Below are 24815 nucleotides of genomic sequence, written 5' to 3' on the forward strand. Positions count from 1 at the left end.
GTTTTACTACATGTGTAACTCTGTGTTGTTGTATGTGTCAAACTGCTTGCTTTATCTTGGCCAGGTCGCAATTGTAAATGAGAACTTGTTCTCAACTTGCCTACCTGGTTAAATAAAGGAGAAATACAAATAAAAAAATAAATATACTATCCCTATCAACCCTATCATATACTGGTCATAAATACATACACAGGTTGTAGTGTATTATCATCTAATGGGATACTGGGACGTGCTTCATGTTTTGCTTTCTCTTCTATGGTCGGAGAGTACTGTACAGCAAATTCCTGAATGCATGGGAATCAGTGTGAATACTAAAAAACCCTCTCTTCTTATTTCAGCCAATGGCTACCCTAAGGCCGGAGGAGAGTGTGGAGGTGGGGGTCAGAAGAAGCAGCTGCCCTACTCCGTAGAGACCCCCTACGGCTTCCACCTGGACCTCGACTTCCTCAAATATGTGGACGACATCGAGAAAGGCAACACCATCAAGCGGGTGCACATCCAGCGCAAGGCCAGGGGTCCTCCTAAGTTCAGCACCCTGCCCAGGAACTTCAGCCTGCCTGGGCATGCGGCAAGATCGGCCCCCAAGGACACCTGGTCTTCCACCTCTACTCTGGGACCCAAGCCCCGGGGCAGAGTCACAGAGGTCCAGCAGTTCTTGGATTTTAGAGCCAGTGATGGAGGCAGTGGTATGGCGGGGGGGCAGAGCCAGAGCAGCAGGGCGCAGGGGAGTGGCTTATCCCCGGCCAGGCCCAGGGAGGAGGCAGGGGCTGGGGTGTCAGCCGAGAAGCCCCTGGGGAGGCCCAACCTCCTCCGGACGTCCAGCATGCCCATTACCATCCCTCACAGGAAGGCCTCTGAGTCCGGTGACGAGAGAACCGAGAACGGCTCATCTGAGAACGTATTCCGCGCTGTGCCCCAGGACCGGTCGGGGCTGCACCAGCAGATCACCGCTGCCCTGAAGAGGGTCAGAGAGCTGGAGGATATGGTGAGGACCATCCCAGAGCTCAAGTCCCAGATCTGCTCACTGAGGGAGGAGAGAGAGCATCTGATCCTCAGGCTACAGGCCCAAACCAAGCCCCAGGCTCCACTCCCCCCACAACGTGCCTCGCCCTGTCCGGCTCAGAGCATTGATCCTCAGCCGCCGGGGTCTGGAGCAGTAGTTGATACCGGGAGAGCAGAAAGCACTGCATCAGAGACAGAAACACAACAGAAATCCTTAAAAAGTACTGCACAAGAAGCAGAAGCAGATAGGCTTTTAGCAGCACAGGCATCAGAGGGACCAGACCTACAAAGAGAGGCATTAGTGAATCCATTAGAGAAAACAGCAGAGCTATCAGAGGACGTTATAGTACAGAAAGCACCAGAACCTTCAGAGAGAGGAGTGATAGAGGGAGTCAGTGGTGAGGGGGATCTCCTCAGCATCGAACAGCTCCAGGCTAAGCTAGTAACACTAGAGGCTAAGTTAAGTCAGGCTAGTGAAGAGCTGGAGGAAACCAACAGTCTCCTCAGACAACAGGTAGAGGACAACAGGATGAAGGAGGAGAGGATACTTCAGCTAAGTGAGGGAGGGAGAGAAGGAAAGGAGGAGGTGTGTGGGGAGAGACATACAAGTAGGAGGACCAGTGTGGACCAGCAGACAGAGTCAGAGAGAGTGGTCATTATAAACCAGGGGACAGAGACAGAGAGAGTGGTCATTATAAACCAGGGGACAGAGACAGAGAGAGTGGTCATTATAAACCAGGGGACAGAGTCAGAGAGGGCTGATATGGTGGAGCAGGGGACTGATACAGAGAGGATAGTAATATGTTTAATCAGAGAGAGAGCTAACAGTGTGGACCAGGGGACAGAGACGGAGAGAGTGGAAGCGGTGGACCAGGTGGCCGAGACAGAGATGATTATTGCATGTCCAGTCAGACCAAGGGGTAACAGTGTGGATCAGGGGACAGAGACAGAGAGAGTGAACACTGTAAACCAGGTGACAGAGACAGAGAAAGTGGACACTGTAAACCAGGTGACAGAGACGCCGCCTGGAGACAGATTAGACCAGGGGACAGAGACACAGATAGTAGTCGGTGTGGACCAGATGACAGACACAGCACCTGTACGTCCAGTGAGACCAGCAAGACACAGGGCTAACAGTGTGGACCAGGGTAAAGAGACACAAATACAGGCAGGAGTCAGTGTAGACCATGGGAAAGAGACAGTGGATACTGCGAACCAGCTGACAGAGACAGAGACACAGACAGCACCTGTACGTCCAGTGAGACCAGCAAGACACAGGGCTAACAGCGTGGACCAGGGGACAGAGACAGAGAGAGTGGGTACAGTGGACCAGGTGACAGAGACAGAGGCAGCGCAGAGTGCAGACCAGCAAACAGAGACAGAGAGAGACAGAGGTGAGACTAGCAATACCCCACATAGAGCTATAGAGATAGAAAGTGCAGCTATAGTAAGTGCAGCCATAGAAAGTGCGGTCACAGAAATTTCTGGAGCAGAAATTGATGTCGCAGAAAGTGCTATCAAAAATGGGGATATCACTGAGAGTGCAGTAACTGAAGAAGGTTTTGTAATTATAGAATGTGTGGACACAGAAAGTATGGTCACAGAGAATGTGGTCACAGAAAATGTTGACACAGAAAGTATGGTAACAAAGAGACAAGAAGTGGTAGTAGAGAATGCAGTTGAACAAATTACAGTGACTGAAAGTGTGCTTAAACAGTGTACGGCCAAAGAGGGTACAGTCATAGAGAGTGTGGTCACAGAAGAGAGTGTGGTCACAGAAGAGAGTGTGGTCACAGAAGAGAATGTGGTCACAGAAGAGAGTGTGGTCACAGAAGAGAATGTGGTCACAGAAGAGAATGTGGTCACAGAAGAGAGTGTGGTCACAGAAGAGAGTGTGGTCAAAGAAGAGAGTGTGGTCACAGAAGAGAATGTGGTCACAGAAGAGAGTGTGGTCACAGAAGAGAATGTGGTCACAGAAGAGAGTGTGGTCACAGAAGAGAGTGTGGTCACAGAAGAGAGTGTGGTCACAGAAGTCTCTTTCCCCTGTCTCTGTCACCTGGTCCACACTGTTAGTGTGGTGAAAGAAAGTCCTGTAGTCCCAGAGAGCCCAGTAGCAGCACCCACCCCCTCTTCCAGCCAGACCCAGCCTCAACCGGGTCAGAAGGAGTCTGTGCAGCCCCAGGCCCAGCCTCAGACCCAGGACCCTCGTCGGGGCTCCAACCCAGCATTAGGCCAGGTAGTAACACGCCTCACAGGGCTGATTAACGAGCAGTGGGCCCAGCTGGGTAGCAGCCAAGAGAAGCCGGACAAGCAGGAGACCCCCAGCCCCAGCACCCAGAAGCTTGCAGCCAGGCAGGGGAAGCCCGCTGCGGGGAAGCCTTCAACGGGCAAATCAGCAGGGAAGTCAGGGCCGTCTAAGATGAGCTCCATCCAGAGCCAGCTGGTCAGCTCCCTCAGTGCCCTGTCTGCATTCTACTCCCCTGGACAGAAGGCTGCTGCCAGCAAACAACAAGGTAGGATAGGTGTCAGGAGTACTATATGTCTTAGTAGCTACTTGTAACGGCTGTCTTCTGTGGAAATGGACCAAGGCGCAGCAGGTATGTGAATACTCATCTTTAATAAAAATAAAGGAGTAGAGCATCCACTTAACAATACAAACAAAATATAAGACAGGAACAGTTTTGCAGGCACACAACACGCAGTGCAAAAACAACTACCCACAAAACCAAGTGACAAACATACTCCTACATATATGACTCCCAATCAGGAACAACGATCCCCAGCTGTTCCTGATCAGGAGTCACAAGACCAACACAGAACAATCACACACACAAGACTGCCACGTCCTGACCCCAAAACTACAACAACAGCTCCATCTGCTGGTCAGGACGTGACAGTACCCCCCCTCAAGGTGCAGACCCCGGAATGCACCTAACAAGGAAAAAACACCAACAAACAAAATCCCCAACAAAACCCATAAACAATAACCCCTAAACAATAAGGGAGGGAAGGGAGGGTGGCTGCCGTCAACGACGGCACTGTGCTACACCCTCCCTCCCCAACCCACCTATCCTGGAGGTGGCTCCGGTGCAGGACGTGGACCCTGCTCCACCCTCGGCGTCGCCCACTTCCGGTGGAGCCGATAGCTGCGCCAGGCAGACGGACCCCTCGGGCCGGGCCGGAGGACAGGAGGGCCCCTCGGGCCGGGCCGGGGCAGGAGGGCCCCTCGGGCCGGGCCGGGGGCAGGAGGGCCCCTCGGGCCGGGCCGGGGGCAGGAGGGCCCCTCGGGCCGGGCCGGGAGCATGCGGGCCCCTCGGGCCGGGCGGGAGCATGCGGGCCCCTCGGGCCGGGCCGGAGAGCATGCGGGCCACTCGGGCCGGGCCGGAAGGCATGCGGGCCACTCGGGCCGGGCCGGAAGGCATCGCGGGCCACTCGGCCGGGCCGGAAGGCATGCGGGCCACTCGGGCCGGGCCGGAAGGCATGCGGGCCACTCGGGCCGGGCGGAAGGCATGCGGGCCACTCGGGCCGGGCCGGAAGGCATGCGGGCCACTCGGGCCGGGCCGGAAGGCATGCGGGCCACTCGGGCTGGGCCGGAAGGCATGCGGGCCACTCGGGCTGGACCGGAGGGCAGGAGGACCACTCGGGCTGATCCTGACAGGCCGGGCACCCTGGCAGATCAGGGCAGGCGGGCACCTCTGGCAGAACCGGGCAGTCCGGCCACTCTGGCATAACAGGGCAGTCCGGCCACTCTGGCAGAACAGGGCAGTCCGGCCACTCTGGCAGAACAGGGCAGTCCGGCCACTCTGGCAGAACAGGGCAGTCCGGCCACTCTGGCAGAACAGGGCAGTCCGGCCACTCTGGCAGAACAGGGCAGTCCGGCCACTCTGGCAGAACAGGGCAGTCCGGCCACTCTGGCAGAACAGGGCAGTCCGGCCACTCTGGCAGAACAGGGCAGTCCGGCCACTCTGGCAGAACAGGGCAGTCCGGCCACTCCGGCAGAACAGGGCAGTCCGGCCACTCCGGCAGAACAGGGCAGTCCGGCCACTCCGGCAGAACAGGGCAGTCCGGCCACTCCGGCAGAACAGGGCAGTCCGGCCACTCCGGCAGAACAGGGCAGTCCGGCCACTCCGGCAGAACAGGGCAGTCCGGCCACTCCGGCAGTTCAGCGCAGTCCGGCCACTCCGGCAGTTCAGCGCAGTCCGGCCACTCCGGCAGTTCAGCGCAGTCCGGCCACTCCGGCAGTTCAGCGCAGTCCGGCCACTCCGGCAGTTCAGCGCAGTCCGGCCACTCCGGCGACTGTTGACTGGCGGGCAGCTCCGACGACTGTTGACTGGCGGGCAGCTCCGACGACTGTTGACTGGCGGGCAGCTCCGACGACTGTTGACTGGCGGGCAGCTCCGACGACTGTTGACTGGCGGGCAGCTCCGACGACTGTTGACTGGCGGGCAGCTCCGACGACTGTTGACTGGCGGGCAGCTCTGACGATGACTGTTGACTGGCGGGCAGCTCTGACGATGACTGTTGACTGGCGGGCAGCTCTGACGACTGTTGACTGGCGGGCAGCTCTGACGACTGTTGACTGGCGGGCAGCTCTGACGACTGTTGACTGGCGGGCAGCTCTGGTGATGGTTGACTGGCGGGCAGCACTGACGACTGTTGACTGGCGGGCAGCTCTGACGACTGTTGACTGGCGGGCAGCTCTGGTGACTGTTGACTGGCGAGGCTGGGTTGACACACTAGACTCCTGATGCGTGGGGCTGGTATAGGACGTGCCAGCCTGGAGACACGCACCTCCATGCTAGTGCGTCTGGCGGGAAACACCGGACCGAAAGGGCGCACTGGCGGTCTTGAGCGCAGGGTTGGCATCACCCCTTCCGGCTCGATGCTTACTTCGCCCTGGCACATGCGGGCGCTGGTACCTGCCTACCGGCCTGAAAATCCCAGGCCTCACCACAGCCCCAACCCCAAAGCACGGGACCTGTCCAGTCTGCCCCTACAAGGGTACGGGGAGCTGGCCTGGGGCTGTAATCTCGCCCGCCAAATAGCCCTTGTGCCCCCCTAAAAAATTCTTGGGGCTGCCTCCAACATTCCTCCCTCACTTGCCTCTGTCCTCTTCTCCGCTGCTTGGTCCTTTGGTGGTGGGTAGTTCTGTAACGGCTGTCTTCTGTGGAAATGGACCAAGGCGCAGCAGGTATGTGAATACTCATCTTTAATAAAAATAAAGGAGTAGAGCATCCACTTAACAATACAAACAAAATATAAGACAGGAACAGTTTTGCAGGCACACAACACGCAGTGCAAAAACAACTACCCACAAAACCAAGTGACAAACATACTCCTACATATATGACTCCCAATCAGGAACAACGATCCCCAGCTGTTCCTGATCAGGAGTCACAAGACCAACACAGAACAATCACACACACAAGACTGCCACGTCCTGACCCCAAAACTACAACAACAGCTCCATCTGCTGGTCAGGACGTGACACTACTGTAGAAGACGTGCCAGGAGGTTTCTAAGTAGACGTATAAACTTCAAAGTCATAATATTCTTGTGATATCCTGATATTCTAATAATATTCTTTGGTTGATTAGATATGTTCTACTTCCCAGTCACATATAATTGCACGCTATTTAAATAATTCATATCAAGCTGATTCTATTCTGTTCGTAATATTCTCATCACATGTTGATAGTCACTAAAACTTGTTCAGGCGTTGTTTACCATGCGATCAGTCCTCTGGCCCAGGTCCAATAGCTTTATCTCCATGATACTGAGCTGTCTCCTGTCTTGGCACAGAAAGCTCATAGTCTGTCTCTGTTCATTGACTCTGATAGGCCAGGGGCCTCCACGTGTCTGTGATGGCTATTGATTGTGATGGCTAGAGGTGGAACACATGTAGTGGAGCATGGCCAAATGAAACTGTTGGACGTCCTCCAAGAACAGAAGAAATATGCAGTTTGTTTCTTCCACCTCTCGTTTTCTTCTTGTTGTGTTTTGGCCCAGAAGATAGAGTTGAAGATCGAGTCCCCTACCACACATAACTCATATGAATCTCAGTAGGGAGAATACACAACAGTGTGCCCTTTGATGGTGAACCTCTGCTCTGTGTATTCCACCATTGTTCTGAGGAGCGTCACTGACATTTGAGAAAATGTCTGACTTGAATTACTGTACATTGCATACAAAACGCACCGATCTGGCCCAAAGACTATTGGAAACAGAATCCTATTACTACCACATGCAGAGCCAGAGCCACAACTATCTAACCAACACAACATCCCCTCCCTCAGCCCATCTGTACTGAGTCTACTAAACATTAGGAACACCTTTCTAACATGGAGTTGCAACCTCAATTAGTAAGGTCATGGACTCTACAAAGTGTCAAAAGCGTTCCACAGGGATGCTGGCCCATGTTGACTCTAATGCTTCCCACAGTTGGATCAAGTTGGCTTTTTTGTGGTGGGCCATTCTTGATACACACGGGAAACTGTTGAGGTTGAAAAACCCAGCAGCATTGCAGTTCTTGACACAAACTGGTACACCTGGCACCTACTACCATACCCCTTTCAAAGGCACTAAAATATTTTGTCTTGCCCGTTCACCCTCTGAATGACACACATATCTACACAGTCCAGGTTTAAAATTCTTCTTTAACCTGTCTCCTCCCCTTCATCTACACTGACTGAAGTGGATTTAACAAATGACATCAATAAGGGATCATATCTTTCACGTGGATTCACCTGGTCAGTCTGTGTCACGGAAAGAGAAAGTGTCCTCCTTTTGTACGCTCGGTGTATCTCAATGTCCCTTTAATACAGTATAGAGAACACATTTAATGGACTGGGAATCCCATGTAAATAACAGAGTCTTTAACTGGCTGACTAGGCTGTAAACTGCGTTTATTAATTAATTACACTGTCTTCTTCTCTGTCCTTGCTGTGTAACTTTCTCACATTGATCTCATTAAGTCTTGTGGAAGTACAGACTAAGGCCCTGGGAGCCTTAGCTAGCTCTGTGTAATACGCCAGGGTGTGTGTGAGTGTGTGTGTGTGTGTGTGTGTGTGTGTGTGTGTGTGTGTGTGTGTGTGTGTGTGTGTGTGTGTGTGTGTGTGCATGCGTGCGTGTGTGATTGCTTGTGCGCGATTGCGTGTGTGTGTTTGTGAGTGAGTGTGCATGTGTGTGTGTGTGTGTTTGTGTGTGTGCATGCGTGCGTGCATGTGTGATTGCGTGTGTGTGTTTGTGAGTGAGTGTGCGCGCATGTGTGTGTGTGTGTGTGTGTGTGTGTGTGTGTGTGTGTGTGTGTGTGTGTGTGTGTGTGTGTGTGTGTGTGTGTGTGTGTGTGTGTGTGTGTGTGTGTATGTGTCAGCTAGCTTGCAGCGAGAGGGGGTGAGGGTTTCCACACAATTTAATGAGCTCAGTTGTGTTGTAATTGTATCCAGAGGCTCAGCATTGTCTTCCAGGCCCCCCATGTTCTACTTCAAACACACATAATCATCAACCTGAACACATGCCGCGCACACACACACGCATAGTTTGTTGGCCCACATTGCTCTCAGCTAGAGTGACTGTGAGGAAATTAGAGGAGTCAAAAACCAACGTGTGGTAAACATTTTGATTGCTGCTGCCGTTTTAAGGAGCCTGTCTGTTACAGTACGAACATGTACAGGTAACTGCCAAAATAATGGAAACATTTCAATAAATGAGGGACACGTGTATATTGAAAGCAGGTGCTTCCACACAGTTGTGGTTCCTGAGTTAATTAAGCAATTAGCATCCCATCATGCTTAGGGTCATGTATAAAAATGCTGGGCAGGCCATTATTTTGGCTACCATGGCTATGCCCCCATAAGATGACAATGACCCCCATCCACACGGCAAAGGTGGTCACTGTAAAATATGAATAACATTTAACCCATGAGGCCAAAGAGGGCGCTTTTGGTCATTGACTGCAGGAAAGCTCTATGTGATTTATTTGAGTGGTTATATAGGCTACATTGTTGGGTGAGTTAGTCGCTTGGGTGACCTGTTTGGTGGGAGTGGGGATAGTGTCTCACATGGAAAAGCCATCCTTGTCTCTCTGCCACGGTATCAGGTGTATGCCTGAGCTGAATGTGAAGGTGGAGGATGTTTTCTTTGCTGTGGGAGAACAGGTTGGATATGAAAATCTTTCAAATTCTTCGCAAATGACTAAAGCAGTGGCTGTGTTTCTGAAAGAGGAGCGTCTTGTCAACCGGCTGGTTGAGACAGGTGTTACTGAAAGAGGAGCGTCTTGTCAACCGGCTGGTTGAGACAGGTGTTACTGAAAGAGGAGCGTCTTGTCAACCGGCTGGTTGAGACAGGTGTTACTGAAAGAGGAGCGTCTTGTCAACCGGCTGGTTGAGACAGGTGTTTCTGAAAGAGGAGCGTCTTGTCAACCAGCTGGTTGAGACAGGTGTTACTGAAAGAGGAGCGTCTTGTCAACCGGCTGGTTGAGACAGGTGTTTCTGAAAGAGGAGCGTCTTGTCAACCGGCTGGTTGAGACAGGTGTTTCTGAAAGAGGAGCGTCTTGTCAACCGGCTGGTTGAGACAGGTGTTACTGAAAGAGGAGCGTCTTGTCAACCGGCTGGTTGAGACAGGTGTTACTGAAAGAGGAGCGTCTTGTCAACCGGCTGGTTGAGACAGGTGTTACTGAAAGAGGAGCGTCTTGTCAACCGGCTGGTTGAGACAGGTGTTTCTGAAAGAGGGGCGTCTTGTCAACCGGCTGGTTGAGACAGGTGTTACTGAAAGAGGAGCGTCTTGTCAACCGGCTGGTTGAGACAGGTGTTACTGAAAGAGGAGCGTCTTGTCAACCAGCTGGTTGAGACAGGTGTTACTGAAAGAGGAGCGTCTTGTCAACCGGCTGGTTGAGACAGGTGTTACTGAAAGAGGAGCGTCTTGTCAACCGGCTGGTTGAGACAGGTGTTACTGAAAGAGGAGCGTCTTGTCAACCGGCTGGTTGAGACAGGTGTTACTGAAAGAGGAGCGTCTTGTCAACCGGCTGGTTGAGACAGGTGTTACTGAAAGAGGAGCGTCTTGTCAACCGGCTGGTTGAGACAGGTGTTACTGAAAGAGGAGCGTCTTGTCAACCGGCTGGTTGAGACAGGTGTTACTGAAAGAGGAGCGTCTTGTCAACCGGCTGGTTGAGACAGGTGTTACGTTATGTTTTTTGCAAATCACGCTGCTTTTCTCCTCAGCTGCGAGGGTTACTTTATCCAATGTGCGTTCATTCCCGATGGCGACCTGATAAGATAGCTCGCACGTTACATTCGCCAGCCCAATGAGAGAGTTATTAGTTGGATGCAGAAGGCAGGTTTTCATGTTTTTAGTCCGACAAAAACTTTAGACATTTGGTATCAGGTGAGGTATGAGGGAAAGCCTGCATGGTTTATGTGACAATAGTCTGAGGTGTTTTGATTGTGTGTAGATTGGACATAAGCGGCAGGCGTACACACACAGGGAGCGGGCGAGCAGGGCACTGATGGATCCTCGTCTGTCTCCAGATCTGAGAGCGGGCCGGGGGTCGGGGCAGCACCAGCCTCCACCCCTGGTCCAGACTCAACCCCATACAAACTGTTGATGAGGTTAATGTTGATGTGGCCCAGGTTGCTGTGATGAGGAGCTCAGGGCCGGGCCTGATAGTGGTAACTGAGTGCAGTGACAACATTGACTCCGAGGCTGATATGCCTGTCTTACAGACAATGGAGAATGATGTTCCCAGTGTAATTACAGACACGCAGGGGGATGGTGGAGAGGGGGTTGGGGGAGCCGGGGGGCTCCGGATTACGTGGAGCTGCCCGATGAGGATGGAGGAAGAGATTGATACGCTGTCAGATATTCCCATCAGTGTAGATGTAGCATTGCATGGTGAGTCCTAGTTATGTTCACTGGAACTGTACAACAGATTATATACTAAATAGGAACTGGGTGGAAGCTCATCCACAGTCGGTGGTGGTCTTAACCAATATGTTGAAACAGCATGGACTAGTAGATGTGGGAGATGTGCTGAACCGACCAGTCCCAGTTAGAAGAGGGATTTGGCAGGGGTGTCCACTCTCGGATTGTCTCTACTGTTTATCTATAGAACCTGTGTAGGCTGAGCGAGAGGCTGCAGGGCCTGTCAGTTCTAGGGGCAGTAGGTGGAGAGTCGGTTTTATTGTCAGCTTACTGTATGCTGATGATGTAACAGTGTTTGTTAAAGGGGAGGAAGATGTAGAAGAGGTAAGCAGGGCTTTAGTGTTGTTTGAGGGGCAGTATCAGCTAAGGTGAACTGGAAGAGTGAGTATCTGATTATGGGGAGATGGGTCAGAGCAGGATCTGCTAGTCTTCCTTCCTGGGGGGCTACAGTGGACAGAGTAAGATCTGCTAGTCTTCCTTCCTGGGGACTACAGTGGAACAGAGTAAGATCTGCTAGTCTTCCTGGAGGGTTACAGTGGAACAGAGTAAGATCTGCTAGTCTTCCTGGAGGGTTACAGTGGAACAGAGTAAGATCTGCTAATCTTCCTGGGGGACTACAGTGGAACAGAGTAAGATCTGCTAATCTTCCTGGGGGACTACAGTGGAACAGAGTAAGATCTGCTAGTCTTCCTGGGGGACTACAGTGGAACAGAGTAAGATCTGCTAGTCTTCCTGGGGGACTACAGTGGAACAGAGCAAGATCTGCTAATCTTCCTGGGGGACTTCAGTGGAACAGAGTAAGATCTGCTAATCTTCCTGGGGGACTACAGTGGAACAGAGTAAGATCTGCTAATCTTCCTGGGGGACTACAGTGGAACAGAGTAAAATCTGCTAATCTTCCTGGGGGACTACAGTGGAACAGAGTAGGATCTGCTAGTCCTCCAGGGGGGCTACAGTGGAACAGAGTAAGATCTGCTAGTCTTCCTGGGGGACTACAGTGGATCAGAGTTAGATCTGCTAGTCTTCCTGGGGGACTACAGTGGAACAGAGTTAGATCTGCTAGTCTTCCTGGGGGACTACAGTGGAACAGAGTTAGATCTGCTAGTCTTCCTGGGGGACTACAGTGGAACAGAGTAGGACCTGATAGTCTTCCTTCCTGGGGGTTACAGTGGGTCAGAGCAGGATCTGATAGTCTTCCTGGGGGACTACAGTGGGTCAGAGCTGGATCTGCTCGTCTTCCTGGGGGGTTATAGTTGGTCAGAGCAGGATCTGCTAGTCTTCCTGGGGTGTTACAGTGGAACAGAGCAGGATCTGCTAGTCTTCCTTCCTGGGGGGTTACAGTGGGTCAGAGCAGGATCTGCTATTCTTCCTGGGGGGTTACAGTGGGTCAGAGCTGGATCTGCTAGTCTTCCTCAGGGGTTACAGTTGGTCAGAGCAGGATCTGCTAGTCTTCCTGGGGGGTTACAGTGGAACAGAGCAGGATCTGCTAGTCTTCCTCGGGGGTTACAGTTGGTCAGAGCAGGATCTGCTAGTCTTCCTGGGGGGTTACAGTGGGTCAGAGCAGGATCTGCTAGTCTTCCTGGGGGACTACAGTGGAACAGAGTAAGATCTGCTGGTCTTCCTGGGGGACTACAGTGGAAGAGAGCAGGATCTGCTAGTCTTCCTTCCTGGGGGGTTACAGTTGGTCAGAGCAGGATCTGCTAGTCTTCCTGGGGGGTTACAGTGGAACAGAGCAGGATCTGCTAGTCTTCTTTCCTGGGGGTTACAGTTGGTCAGAGCAGGATCTGCTAGTCTTCCTGGGGGACTACAGTGGAACAGAGTAAGATCTGCTGGTCTTCCTGGGGGACTACAGTGGAACAGAGTAAGATCTGCTAGTCTTCCTGAAGGGACTACAGTGGAACAGAGTAAGATCTGCTAATCTTCCTGGGGGACTACAGTGGATCAGAGTAAGATCTGCTAATCTTCCAGTGGGACTACAGTGGAACAGAGTAAGATCTGCTAGTCTTCCTGGGGGACTACAGTGGATCAGAGTAAGATCTGCTAATCTTCCAGGGGGACTACAGTGGAACAGAGTAAGATCTGCTAGTCTTCCTGGGGGACTACAGTGGATCAGAGTAAGATCTGCTAATCTTCCAGGGGGACTACAGTGGAACAGAGTTAGATCTGCTAATCTTCCAGGGGGACTACAGTGGAACAGAGTTAGATCTGCTAATCTTCCTGGGGGGTTCCAGTGGAACAGAGTAGGGATGATGTTCTTAGGGCTGTTCTTGGGGATCTCAGAGTTTCAGGACATAAACTGATAGGGGCTGGTGGACAAAGTTGTGGCTAAGTTGTCTAAATGGCGGTGGTTGTTGCCACTGATGTCTTTCATGGTTATGGTTTTTGTCATTAACAGCTTGGCTGCTTCAATGCTCTGGCACAGGCTGATGGTGTTGGACTCCCCACAGAGTCTCGTCAAGCAACTGTAGAGGTTACTGGTGGATGATTTGTTCTGGCCAACACTGGACATGCGTGGAGGATTATTCACAGGGCGCTACGAACGGATAGATGTTGCACCTTGATCCATCAGCCGGAGGGGTGTCTGTTCTGTGGGGAGGAGGAGACAGTGCAGCATCTGTTTTCTTCTTGTTCCAGGCTGGTAGGGTTGTTTTCTGTCCTGGGGGGTGTACAGGCCTAGAGTTGGGGCTGACTATGGACCTATACGTTGGAAGGCCTAGGTATAATGAAGCCAACAGGCGAAGAGACTGTCTAGTAAATAACCTATTGGGGCAGGCAAAAATGGCAATGTGGAAGACCAGAAAACATGAGATGCAGAGATTGGGGTGTACAGACCCCAGAGCTGTGCTGCTGGGGCAGGTGCGGGCTCGGCTGACACTGGAGGGAGTGGGGTGTACGGACCCCAGAGCTGTGCTGCTGGGGCAGGTGCGGGCTCGGCTGACACTGGAGGGAGTGGGGTGTACGGACCCCAGAGCTGTGCTGCTGGGGCAGGTGCGGGCTCGGCTGACACTGGAGGGAGTGGGGTGTACGGACCCCAGAGCTGTGCTGCTGGGGCAGGTGCGGGCTCGGCTGACACTGGAGGGAGTGGGGTGTACGGACCCCAGAGCTGTGCTGCTGGGGCAGGTGCGGGCTCGGCTGACACTGGAGGGAGTGGGGTGTACGGACCCCAGAGCTGTGCTGCTGGGGCAGGTGCGGGCTCGGCTGACACTGGAGGGAGTGGGGTGTACCGGACCCCAGAGCTGTGCTGCTGGGGCAGGTGCGGGCTCGGCTGACACTGGAGCATGTACTGTATATGGGGTGCTGGTGAACCGTCTGAGGGATTTTGTAGAGTGTCAGGGGTGTTCTATGTACAGTGGACGAGGAGGGGGACATGTTTCTGGACTTCTCGGTCTGTTGAAGTGAAGTTGGGTTTTTTGTTTTGGTGATGTAACTGTTGGGCCAATACAGGTATTTTTTTAAATAAATCAATCTATTTCTCTCTCTCTCTTTCTCTCTCTCTCTCTCTGTTTTGCTCTCCCTCTCTGTCTGTCTTTCTCTTTCTCCCTCCCTCCCTCCCTCCCTCCCTCCCTCCCTCCCTCCCTCAGGTCTGAAATCCATCATGAAGAAGAACGGTGCTGCTGACAAGCAGGGGGAACAGAGGAGGAGCCAAGAAGAACCTCAAGTTTGTGGGAGTCAACGGAGGGTAACAATGCTTCTCTTAACTCCTCTATAATTGGATCTCTCTGTGTGTCCTCATACAGTGCTGTTTGTTTATGCATATACAGTATGTTAGCAGCAAACTACTACACTGTGTATGTTTATTATTTATTTGATTTAATCAGACCTATATTTAACATAATGCATGACACATATTTTATGTTTAGCATAGTGCATATGGCTTGTACAATACAGTGCTATGCTATAGTATCTAATTAGACATTTACTCAGTACATTGTTTTCATTGAGGAAATGTACCGAATCTGCTGTTAATGATAATGCAGAGGATTTTCCCAAGGTTGCTGTTGATGCATATCCCATTGGGGAAGATGCCCCAATATTGATGCCAGAGCTGAGGATGATGTTAAAGAGTTTAAGTATAGCCATTTGGAATCTGTATATTTTATCATTTCATTTAGGATACCATCAACACCACAGGCCTTTTTGGGTTGGAGGGTTTGTATTTTATCCTGTAATTCATTCAATGTAATTAGAGAATACAGTGGGTTCTGTTAGTCTTTAATAGCTTATTCTAAGATTTGTAACTGATCATGTATATGTTTTTGTTGTTTGTAGTTTGTTTTTTATTATAGAGCCAAAAATATTGGAAAAGTGGTTTATCCATAAATCTCTGTTTTGGATAGATAACTCTTCGTGATGTTGTTTACCATTTGAGTCAATGAGGAGCACAATCTCTGGCTTTAGTGTGTCCTCAGTGGATGTGTGGGGGTTGTCAGGAGGGCTATCAGGCTTTAGTGTGTCCTCAGTGGATGTGTGGGGGGTTGTCAGGAGGGCTATCAGGCTTTAGTGTGTCCTCAGTGGATGTGTGGGGGGTTGTCAGGAGGGCTATCAGGCTTTAGTGTGTCCTCAGTGGATGTGTGGGGGTTGTCAGGAGGGCTATCAGGCTTTAGTGTGTCCTCAGTGGATGTGTGGGGGTTGTCAGGAGGGCTATCAGGCTTTAGTGTGTCCTCCGTGGATGTGTGGGGGGTTGTCAGGAGGGCTATCAGGCTTTAGTGTGTCCTCAGTGGATGTGTGGGGGTTGTCAGGAGGGCTATCGGGGGAGCTGACAGGGGGACTTTTAGGAGGGGGTGGGGTCTGTTGGGTTGGTGGGTCCTGTGTTGTCTATCCAATTGTGGTGTTGAGGTTGTGGTCCGGGTCTGAGGTGGGCTGTTCTGCTGGCTTCTCTGGGGGAGTGTCCTGCTCTCTGTCACACCTCAGTTTTCTCAACACCTCCTTCAGTGCCATTTGTCTCTTTAAGTTCTCCCTCCTCCTTCACTGCTGTTAGCTGTGCCATGTGTTCCTCCTCCTTCACTGCTGTTAACTGTGCCATGTGTTCCTCTCCCTCTTCCTTCACTGCTGTTAGCTGTGCCATGTGTTCCTCTCCCTCTTCCTTCACTGCTGTTAACTGTGCCATGTGTTCCTCTCCCTCTTCATTCACTGCTGTTAACTGTGCCATGTGTTCCTCTTCCTTCACTGCTGTTAGCTGTGCCATGTGTTCCTCTCCCTCTTCCTTCACTGCTGTTAACTGTGCCATGTGTTCCTCTCCCTCTTCCTTCACTGCTGTTAGCTGTGCCATGTGTTCCTCTTCCTTCACTGCTGTTAACTGTGCCATGTGTTCCACTCCCTCTTCCTTCACTGCTGTTAACTGTGCCATGTGTTCCTCTCCCTCTTCCTTCACTGCTGTTAGCTGTGCCATGTGTTCCTCTCCCTCTTCCTTCACTGCTGTTAGCTGTGCCATGTGTTCCTCTTCCTTCACTGCTGTTAGCTGTGCCATGTGTTCCTCTTCCTTCACTGCTGTTAACTGTGCCATGTGTTCCTCTCCCTCCTGTTTCACTGCTGTTAACTGTGACATGTGTTCCTCTCTCTCCTCCTTAAATTCTCTCACCTTAGTCCGTAGAGCAGCCATCTCTCTCAGACAGCCGTCCATCTCCACCTTCAGACCTCCGGGTCTTGTTGGGGGGGTGTTGTTGTTCTGCTCTGTTTTGTGGGTCTGTTCTGTCTGGAGTGTGTGGACTAGCTATCTGAGCTCCACCATCTCTCTCTCCAGCTCAGTAAATGTCTCTCTCTCAACAATGGAGGAGCAGTACAGTTGTGGGACCTGGGTCTGCTCAGTGAAGGGGGGGGGGGTGACTCTCCTCTTGGGGCTGCTCGTATGCAGGGCAGTTTGAGGATGAGGTGTGATCAGACTCACTCAGGATGGGGGACTCGTCACAGAGAGAGAGCTTTTCCTGCTGTGCTCTCTCTTTGATCCCGTAAAACTGCATGAGTTTGCCCTGCACCATTACTGTTCCAGACTTGTACATGTTGACAGAGGTTGTTTCAATTTCCTCAATGTCTAGTATTCTGAGTTTCCACCCTGGGCCAATACCCTCTCTAATGACATAGGGGTAGTGTGCTCTTATAGCACTGTGCCATGCCAGGGGATGGTCTGTGTTAATATAGCACTGTGCCATTCCAGGGGATGGTCTGGTTAATATAGCACTGTGTCATGCCAGGGGATGGTTTGTGTTAGTATAGCACTGTGTCATGCCAGGGGATGGTCTGGTTAATATAGCACTGCGCCATGCCAGGGGATGGTCTGGTTAATATAGCACTGTGTCATGCCAGGGGATGGTCTGTGTGGGAAATTAGGTTGCTAACGTTCCCCTCTTTGTAGCAGTCAGCAAATAGTGTCTCTGGATTGTCCTTGAGGAGCTTATTTTTGTACTTATTCCATGCAGTATTTTAATTTCCAAGGGGTACTGTACTGTGATAGCTGCACGGGTGAAGCCATGGAGATGGGGGCTTCAGAGGCCTCTGCATTTGGGTGAGGCAGGCTGTGAAACTCTCCTGCCATTGTTGGGCTCAAGCATTTTCACACATCTCACTTCACACTTCAGTGCTAATTGAAGTTGCAGTCAGGTCTGTTCTGTCATAGAATTAATGTAGCTTTATATAACAAAATGACCTAGATATTATTGTATTTTACTTCATGGCTTCAGAAGTAGCTTCAGACTGAACGTTACTCACTCGGCGTTGTGTTGGATGGTATTTCCAGGTTTCCGCTGTGTTTCTTCTGCAGGTTTTGGTTTGCTAGAAGTTTTTCTTGATAGTCCTTGGTAGAAATAATCAATTCAGGTAATTTTGTCCAAAATCAAGGTTTTAGGTTTGGATTGAATGTCTTGATGTAAAGGGTGCTATCCTGTATACTGTAAGTCCTAGCTTTTTTACATTTGTTCTATTTGATCCCTTTTTCTCCCCAATTTCCTGATATCCAGTTTCAATCCAATTACAATCTTGTCTCATTGCTGCAACTCCCCAACGGGCTCGGGAGAGGCGAAGGTCGAGTCACGCTTCCTCCAAAACATGACCGGCCAAACCGCGCTTCTTAACACCTGCCTGCTTAACCTGGATGCCAGCTGCACCAATGTGTCAGAGGAAACACTGTTCAACTGACAACCAGGGTCAGCCTGCAGGCTCCCGGTCTGCCACAAGGAGTCACTAGAGCGCGATGAGCCGACTAAAGCCCCCCCGGTCAAACCCTCCCCTAACCCGGATGACGCTGGAAAAATTGTGCGCCGCGCTATGGGACTCCAGGTCATGGCCGGTTGTGACACAGCCTTGGATCAAACTTTGATCTGTAGTGAAACCTCAAGCACTGCGATGTAGTGCCGTAGACCGAAGCGATACAGCCGGAATGGAACCAGGGTATGTGGTGACTCCTCTAGCTCTGTGATGCAGTGTCTTAGACCGCTGTGATACAGCCTGGAATGGAACCTGGGTCTGTAGTGACTCCTCTAGATCTGTGATGCAGTGTCTTAGACCGCTGTGATACAGCCTGGAATGGAACCTGGGTCTGCAGTGACTCCTCTAGCTTTGTGATGCAGTGTCTTAGACCGCTGCATCACTCGGGTCTGCGTCTGCGCTGCGTCTAACTCTAATTAAATTTTTTTGCAGAAGAGCCAATGAGCTCTCTCTCTCGCTCTCTCCGTGTCTGTCTCTCTCTTTATCTCTCTTTCCGTATCTTTCTGTTGCTCTCTATTTGTCTCTCTCGCTCTGTCTTTCTCTCCATTGTCGTGACGTTGTATTAGTTAATGTTGCTCATCGAAAGATAAACTGTTTATAATTGTGTGATTAAATGAATCAAGCAATGAATCAAGCAATTATTAACTCATTAACCTGGGGCACCATGGGAAAATTAGTTTTATTGAGTTTCTATTTCCCAAATTAACTCAAAGAATATCAGAATATCGATTTTACAACAGTCGCTAAATTAATCCATTTCCTCTAGTCTCATTTCTGAACGTCGCATAATCCGGGAATCTGCACGAACCCGGGCTACACCAATGAGTTTACCACACCAATCTTAGTTGATTATTTATTTACTAGCAAGCTAAAATGATGATACAGATACACATACACAAAACACAGTCTAGGCTATTGATTAGGACTTAGTATAGCGGGCCAACACACTATGGCACGTGTTACCCAAAATGGGGATTTAAAAGAGAGAGAAACAAAGAAAGTACACGAGAGAAATATACATTTGGGTTCATTTGTCAGCTATGCTTATTTAAAACCTAGCCTTGCCCCGAACTGCCGCTCTTATGGGTCAGAATATAATGATGTAATTACGTGTTGGAGGTCTCAGAGAGGTGGTTCCGCGTGGGTCGTTTAGGCTTTTCAACGACGCACTTCTCTGGCGCAACTCTCTGGTTGTCCTCACGATGTCAGTGTCCTTCTTGGCTTAGAGGTCTGATTTCTCCCCCTTTCTCTGATAATGTCGTCTGAGGACAGACAGCTCTGTAGCTCAGAGCTCACAGCGTAGGAATGAAACAGCGTAGATACCACGATTCGATGAAGAGTGGAGGCTAGGTGGTTCGGCTTGAATTCACCCGCTTAGACACAGCAACTCATCCATAGCTTGGGTAGAAAAGGATTTCTTTGTCTTCAACCTTGTGTTGCGTTTTGGGGTTCGTTGACCATTCAGACCTTGGCTGCAGCCTGGGGTCACTTTAGTCTACAGTTCATTCTTCAGTCACATGTCTTATACCCTCGGGTCAGAAGTGGGCGTAACCGACTTTAGGGCAATTCTCTGGGCGTATCAAGTTAAGAGCAAGGCCTAGATTTTACTCAAATCCAATTTTAGACAGTAACTTCACATTTCATCCTTACCAAAACGTTCTCTTTGATTTGGATACTTTCCACACAACGTACAATGTATAAACATCAGGCATATACTTGGAAAACTCTTAAAGATACAATGTTTTTGTAATAACGTCATCTCTTAACCTTTAATAACAATACAAAAATTACATACATTTTCATATTCCATCTCTCGTCATGACCACGATTGCGGCTGACGGAAACCATTGTTCCTAAGTCCCTTTATTGCATGTTTAATGTTCTGAGGCCAGTTCTCCATGGTGAGGACAAAGGAATTTCTTTGTGTCCTAAGATTTATCATGGGCGTGAGGGGTCATAAAACCCCCACATCCTCATACCCCTAGATCTCTCCTCCTCTGTTGGGGGTTGAGAGATAATCTGTAGGTTTGTGGTCTCCTGTAACCTGACCTGATCAGGACAGTCATGACACCATATTTCACCCTGTCTCTCCCATAGACACACTGCCCTCACTGTGACTCTCCCTTCCTGTTTATGTGTGTGTTGTTTGTGCGTGCGTGCGTGCACGTGCGTTTAACTTTGTGTGCGAGTGAGTGTATGACTTTGATTCTCTATGATTAGGCTGTGCTTTGCCTGTCTGATGTTGATGAGATGTGAGTTAGATGACAGAGGTGGTACTGGAAAACAAAGGCCTCTCTCCTGACTATGATTAGAACAGGCTGGTCTAGTATTCATGCTACAGCACGGTTGTAGCTAGCATACCCTAGCTGCTGTCTGGCCCTCCTACCAGCACACACATCATTACGATAGCCTAGCCAACACACTGCTGGCCCCCCTCATCAGAACTAGAACAGACTCAGTCGGGCTGGCTCTACTTTTACCTCAGAGGAGAACTCAGCTCAGTATAAAACATTTTGTTTTCTTTAATTTACCTGATGTGGTTCATTCAGACCACAGCTACACGGGAGACACATCAAGACACAACAAACAAACATAAGCAATATACATGATTAAAATGAACATTTTCAGGTAATCTGCAGTTGAAGTCGGAAGTTTACATACACTTAGGTTGGAGTCATTAAAACTCGTTTTTTCAACCACTCCACAAATTTCTTGTTAACAAACTATATTTTTGGCAAGTCGGTTAGGACATCTACTTTGTGCATGACACAAGTAATTTTTCCAACAATTGTTTACAGACAGATTATTTCACTTATAATTCACTGTATCACAATTCCAATGGGTCAGAAGTTTATATACACTACGTTGACTGTGCCTTTTAAACAGCTTGGAAATTTCCAGAAAATGATGTCTTGGCTTTAGAAGCTTCTGGTAGGCTAATTGACATAATTTGAGTCAATTGGAGGTGTACCTGTGGATGTATTTCAAGGCCTACCTTCAAACTCAGTGCCTCTTTGCTTGACATCATGGGAAAATCAAAAGAAATCAGCCAAGACCTCAGAATAAAAATTGTAGACCTCCACAAGTCTGGTTCATCCTTGGGAGCAATTTCCAAACGCCTGAAGGTACCACGTTCATCTGTACAGACAATAGTACGCAAGTATAAACACCATGGGACCACGCAGCCGTCATACCGCTCAGGAAGGAGACCCGTTCTGTCTCCTAGAGATGAACGTACTTTGGTGTGAAAAGTGCAAATCAATCCCAGAATAACAGTGAAGATGCTTGTGAAGATGCTGGAGGAAGCAGGTACAAAAGTATCTATATCCACAGTAAAACGAGTCCTATATCGAGATAACCTGAAAGGCTGCTCAGTAAGGAAGAAGCCACTGCTCCAAAACCGCCATTAGAAAGCCAGACTACGGTTTGCAACTGCACATGGGGACAAAGATCATACTTTTTTGGAGAAATGTCCTCTCGTCTGATGAAACAAAAAATAGAACTGTTTGGCCATAATGACCATTGTTATGTTTGGAGGAATAAGGGGGAGGCTTGCAAGCCGAAGAACACCATCCCAACCATGAAGCACAGGGGTGGCAGGATCATGTTGTGGGGCTGCTTTGCTGCAGGAGAGACTGGTGCACTTCACAAAATAGATGGCATCATGAGGAGAAAATGATGTGGATATATTGAAGCAACATCTCAAGACATCAGTCAGGAAGTTAAGCTTGGTTGCAAATGGGTCTTCCAAATGGACAATGACCCCAAGCATACTTCCAAAGTTGTGGCAAAAAGGCTTATGGACAACAAAGTCAAGGTATTGGAGTGGCCATCACAATTCCCTGAACTCAATCCTATAGAACATTTGTGGGCAGAACTGAAAAAGCGTGTGCGAGCAAGGAGGCCTACAAACCTGACTCAGTTACATCAGCTCTGTCAGGAGGAATGGGGCGAAATTCACCCAACTTATTGTGGGAAGTTTGTGGAAGGCTACCCGAAATGTTTGACCCAAGTTAAACAATTTAAAGGCAATGCTACCAAATACTAATTGAGTGTATGTAAACTTCTGACCCACTGGGAATGTGATGAAAGAAATAAAAGCTAAAATCAATAATTCTCTCTACTATTATTCTGACATTTCACATTCTTAAAATAAAGTGGTGATCCTAACTGACCTAAGACAGGGAATTTTTACTAGGATTAAATGTCAGGAATTGTGAAAACTGAGTTTAAATGTATTTGGCTAAGGTGTATGTAAACTTCTGACTTCAACTGTATCGATTTCGTCAACTATTTCTGAGTGGAATATTCTCACCTTTTAGATTTCTAAAGGGTTTACTGTGTCAGGTTATGGTTTCCCCTGACCCCTGAGCTAAACCAGGAAGTGGGTGCTCTTTATCCTGCCTCTGCTCAGATGTTTCCTCCATGCCCTCCTTGTTCCTAATAACAACATAGCCTTGAGAAAACACATACACAAACACACACACTGCCTTGAGAACACAGCACAGACTTCCCTCCTTCAGACTGTGATCACATGAACTCTCCTTACACTGCCTCTATTCGCCCCTCTCCCTTAGGAATTCTGTGAATTCTGCGGCTCCTGAAAGATCGGTTCACAAACATCCATGAAGGAACAGTATTCTCTGTATTCTCTGATCAAGGGCCCTATAGAAGTTCCATGAACCATCTATTCATAACATCCTAAAGATGAATGTCCCTAAATATACTTCACAAGGCCATGTTCTCACTGCTCACAGATTCCAAGATGTTACACATCAATGTTAGGTAAATGGCCAGCCCTGTGAGTAAATAGCCAGAACACATCGGGCTGAATTACCTTTTCTTGTCATATCTTGGTACTTTGTAAGTCTCTTGGTACTTCAGTCGTCTCATTGATGCTGTTTGTTTGTGTTGTTAATGACCAGGTATGAGACCACCTCCAGTGAGGAGGAGTCGAGCGGGGGAGGAGGAAGGAGGAGGCCGAGGAGGTGGACAGCTCTGAGCCCGAGGAGATGCAGGAGGATCAGGAGAAGAAGGAGCAGCAGGAGGAGGGAGCTGGAGAATCCCAGGGCCAGGGAGAGGCCACTGCCACAGGAGAGATGGCCCAGGGAACAGGAGCCCAGGCTGGGGAGATAGAGGGCCAGGGAGACCCTCAGGACCCAGAGACCAGCCAGGCACTCCTGGAGGAGCAGCCAGAAGCAGGGTGAGACAGGACTTCTTGATCAAGGTTCTTAACTTTTGCAGAAAATATCCATCTCAGTGGAGGTCTTCTGAAATGAAATTAACTGTGAACAAACCATCTGCAAAGAAAATGTAAAAATATACAGTTAGCCGAACAAGTATAAATGGCACCTCTATTCAGACCCCTCTCATCCCACTGAGGTCTCCTTATGGCAGCCTACGTCTATCCTTCATCCCCAATGTGTCTACTCTCGTCTCTGATGTCAGAAACACAATCCAGGTCTTTGTTCAGGTGAGGGCCAGCTGCATCCTGCCTGGAGCCTTCAGTGTAGAGCCTTCAGTCTAGAGTCTTCAGGGACAAATGAGAGCAGAATGAGAGGTGCTGAGTGAAACTTTAATACAAAAACCATCCTCTGCTGGGGCCCGGTCCTATAATGGTCTGGCCCCAAGAGCTGACCCCTTCTGCTTCGTGACACACACACACACACACACACACACACACACACACACACACACACACACACACACACACACACACACACACACACACACACACACACACACACACACACACACACACACACACACACACACACGGAGTGAGGCATGATTCAGTGACAGGGAGGATTTGTGGGATATGTTGACTTCTTGACTCTGTCTCAGAAACAAGGCCTGAGGGGGTTTGTTTCTAATGCTGATCTACTGTATGATTATCACAAGGCCTGAGGGGGTTTGTTTCTAATGCTGATCTACTGTATGATTATCACAAGGCCTGACATCTTTTGAAACACTTAATTTCCCGACTGCCATTTATGATAATTGACTCGACCATTGCAGCATTACTAAAATATGTCTGTCTGTCATTATGAATTGTTAGGAAAGGTGACTAAATGTTATGTTATGCTATGAAAGGTGACTAAATATTATGTTATGAAAGTACCAAGAAATGTTATGTCATGCTTTGAAAGGTGACTAAATATTATGTTATGAAAGGTGGCTAAATGTTATGTCATGCTATGAAAGGTGACAAAATATTATGTTATGAAAGGTGGCTAAATGTTATGTCATGTTATGAAAGGTGACTAAATATTATGTTATGGAAGGTGGCTAAATGTTATGTTATGTAAGGTGACTAAATATTATGTTATGAAAGGTGGCTAAATGTTATGTCATGTTATGAAAGGTGACTAAATATTATGTTATGGAAGGTGGCTAAATGTTATGTTATGTAAGGTGACTAAATATTATGTTATGAAAGGTGGCTAAATGTTATGTCATGCTATGAAAGGTGACGAAATATTATGTTATGAAAGGTGGCTAAATATTATGTTATGCTATGAAAGGTGACAAAATATTATGTTATGAAAGGTGGCTAAATGTTATGTTATGTAAGGTGACTAAACATTATGTTATGAAAGTTGACTAAATATTATGTTATGAAAGGTGACTAAATGTTATGTAATGGAAGGTGACTAAATGTTATGTAAGGTGACTAAATATTATGGTATGAAAGGTGA

At 49.2% G+C, this 24815-nt stretch overlaps 1 protein-coding gene across 5 annotated transcripts in view; it reads left to right on the forward strand.

Annotated features, from left to right (window-relative positions):
* LOC123724411 (KN motif and ankyrin repeat domain-containing protein 2) overlaps positions 1-23209 on the forward strand; it is a 115245-nt gene extending 92036 nt beyond the window's left edge. For all 5 annotated transcript variants that reach the window (XM_045687830.1, XM_045687829.1, XM_045687831.1 and 2 more), the window contains 3 exons: positions 339-3515; positions 14502-14599; positions 23043-23209. In XM_045687830.1, the coding sequence (XP_045543786.1) occupies positions 339-3515; positions 14502-14599; positions 23043-23048 (3281 nt within the window). In that variant the 3' untranslated portion in view covers positions 23049-23209. The remainder of the gene's footprint in view (positions 1-338; positions 3516-14501; positions 14600-23042) is intronic.
* Positions 23210-24815: the final 1606 nt, after the last annotated feature.

The sequence above is a fragment of the Salmo salar genome, chromosome ssa10, assembly GCF_905237065.1.
Source record: "Salmo salar chromosome ssa10, Ssal_v3.1, whole genome shotgun sequence".
NCBI lineage: Eukaryota > Metazoa > Chordata > Actinopteri > Salmoniformes > Salmonidae > Salmo > Salmo salar.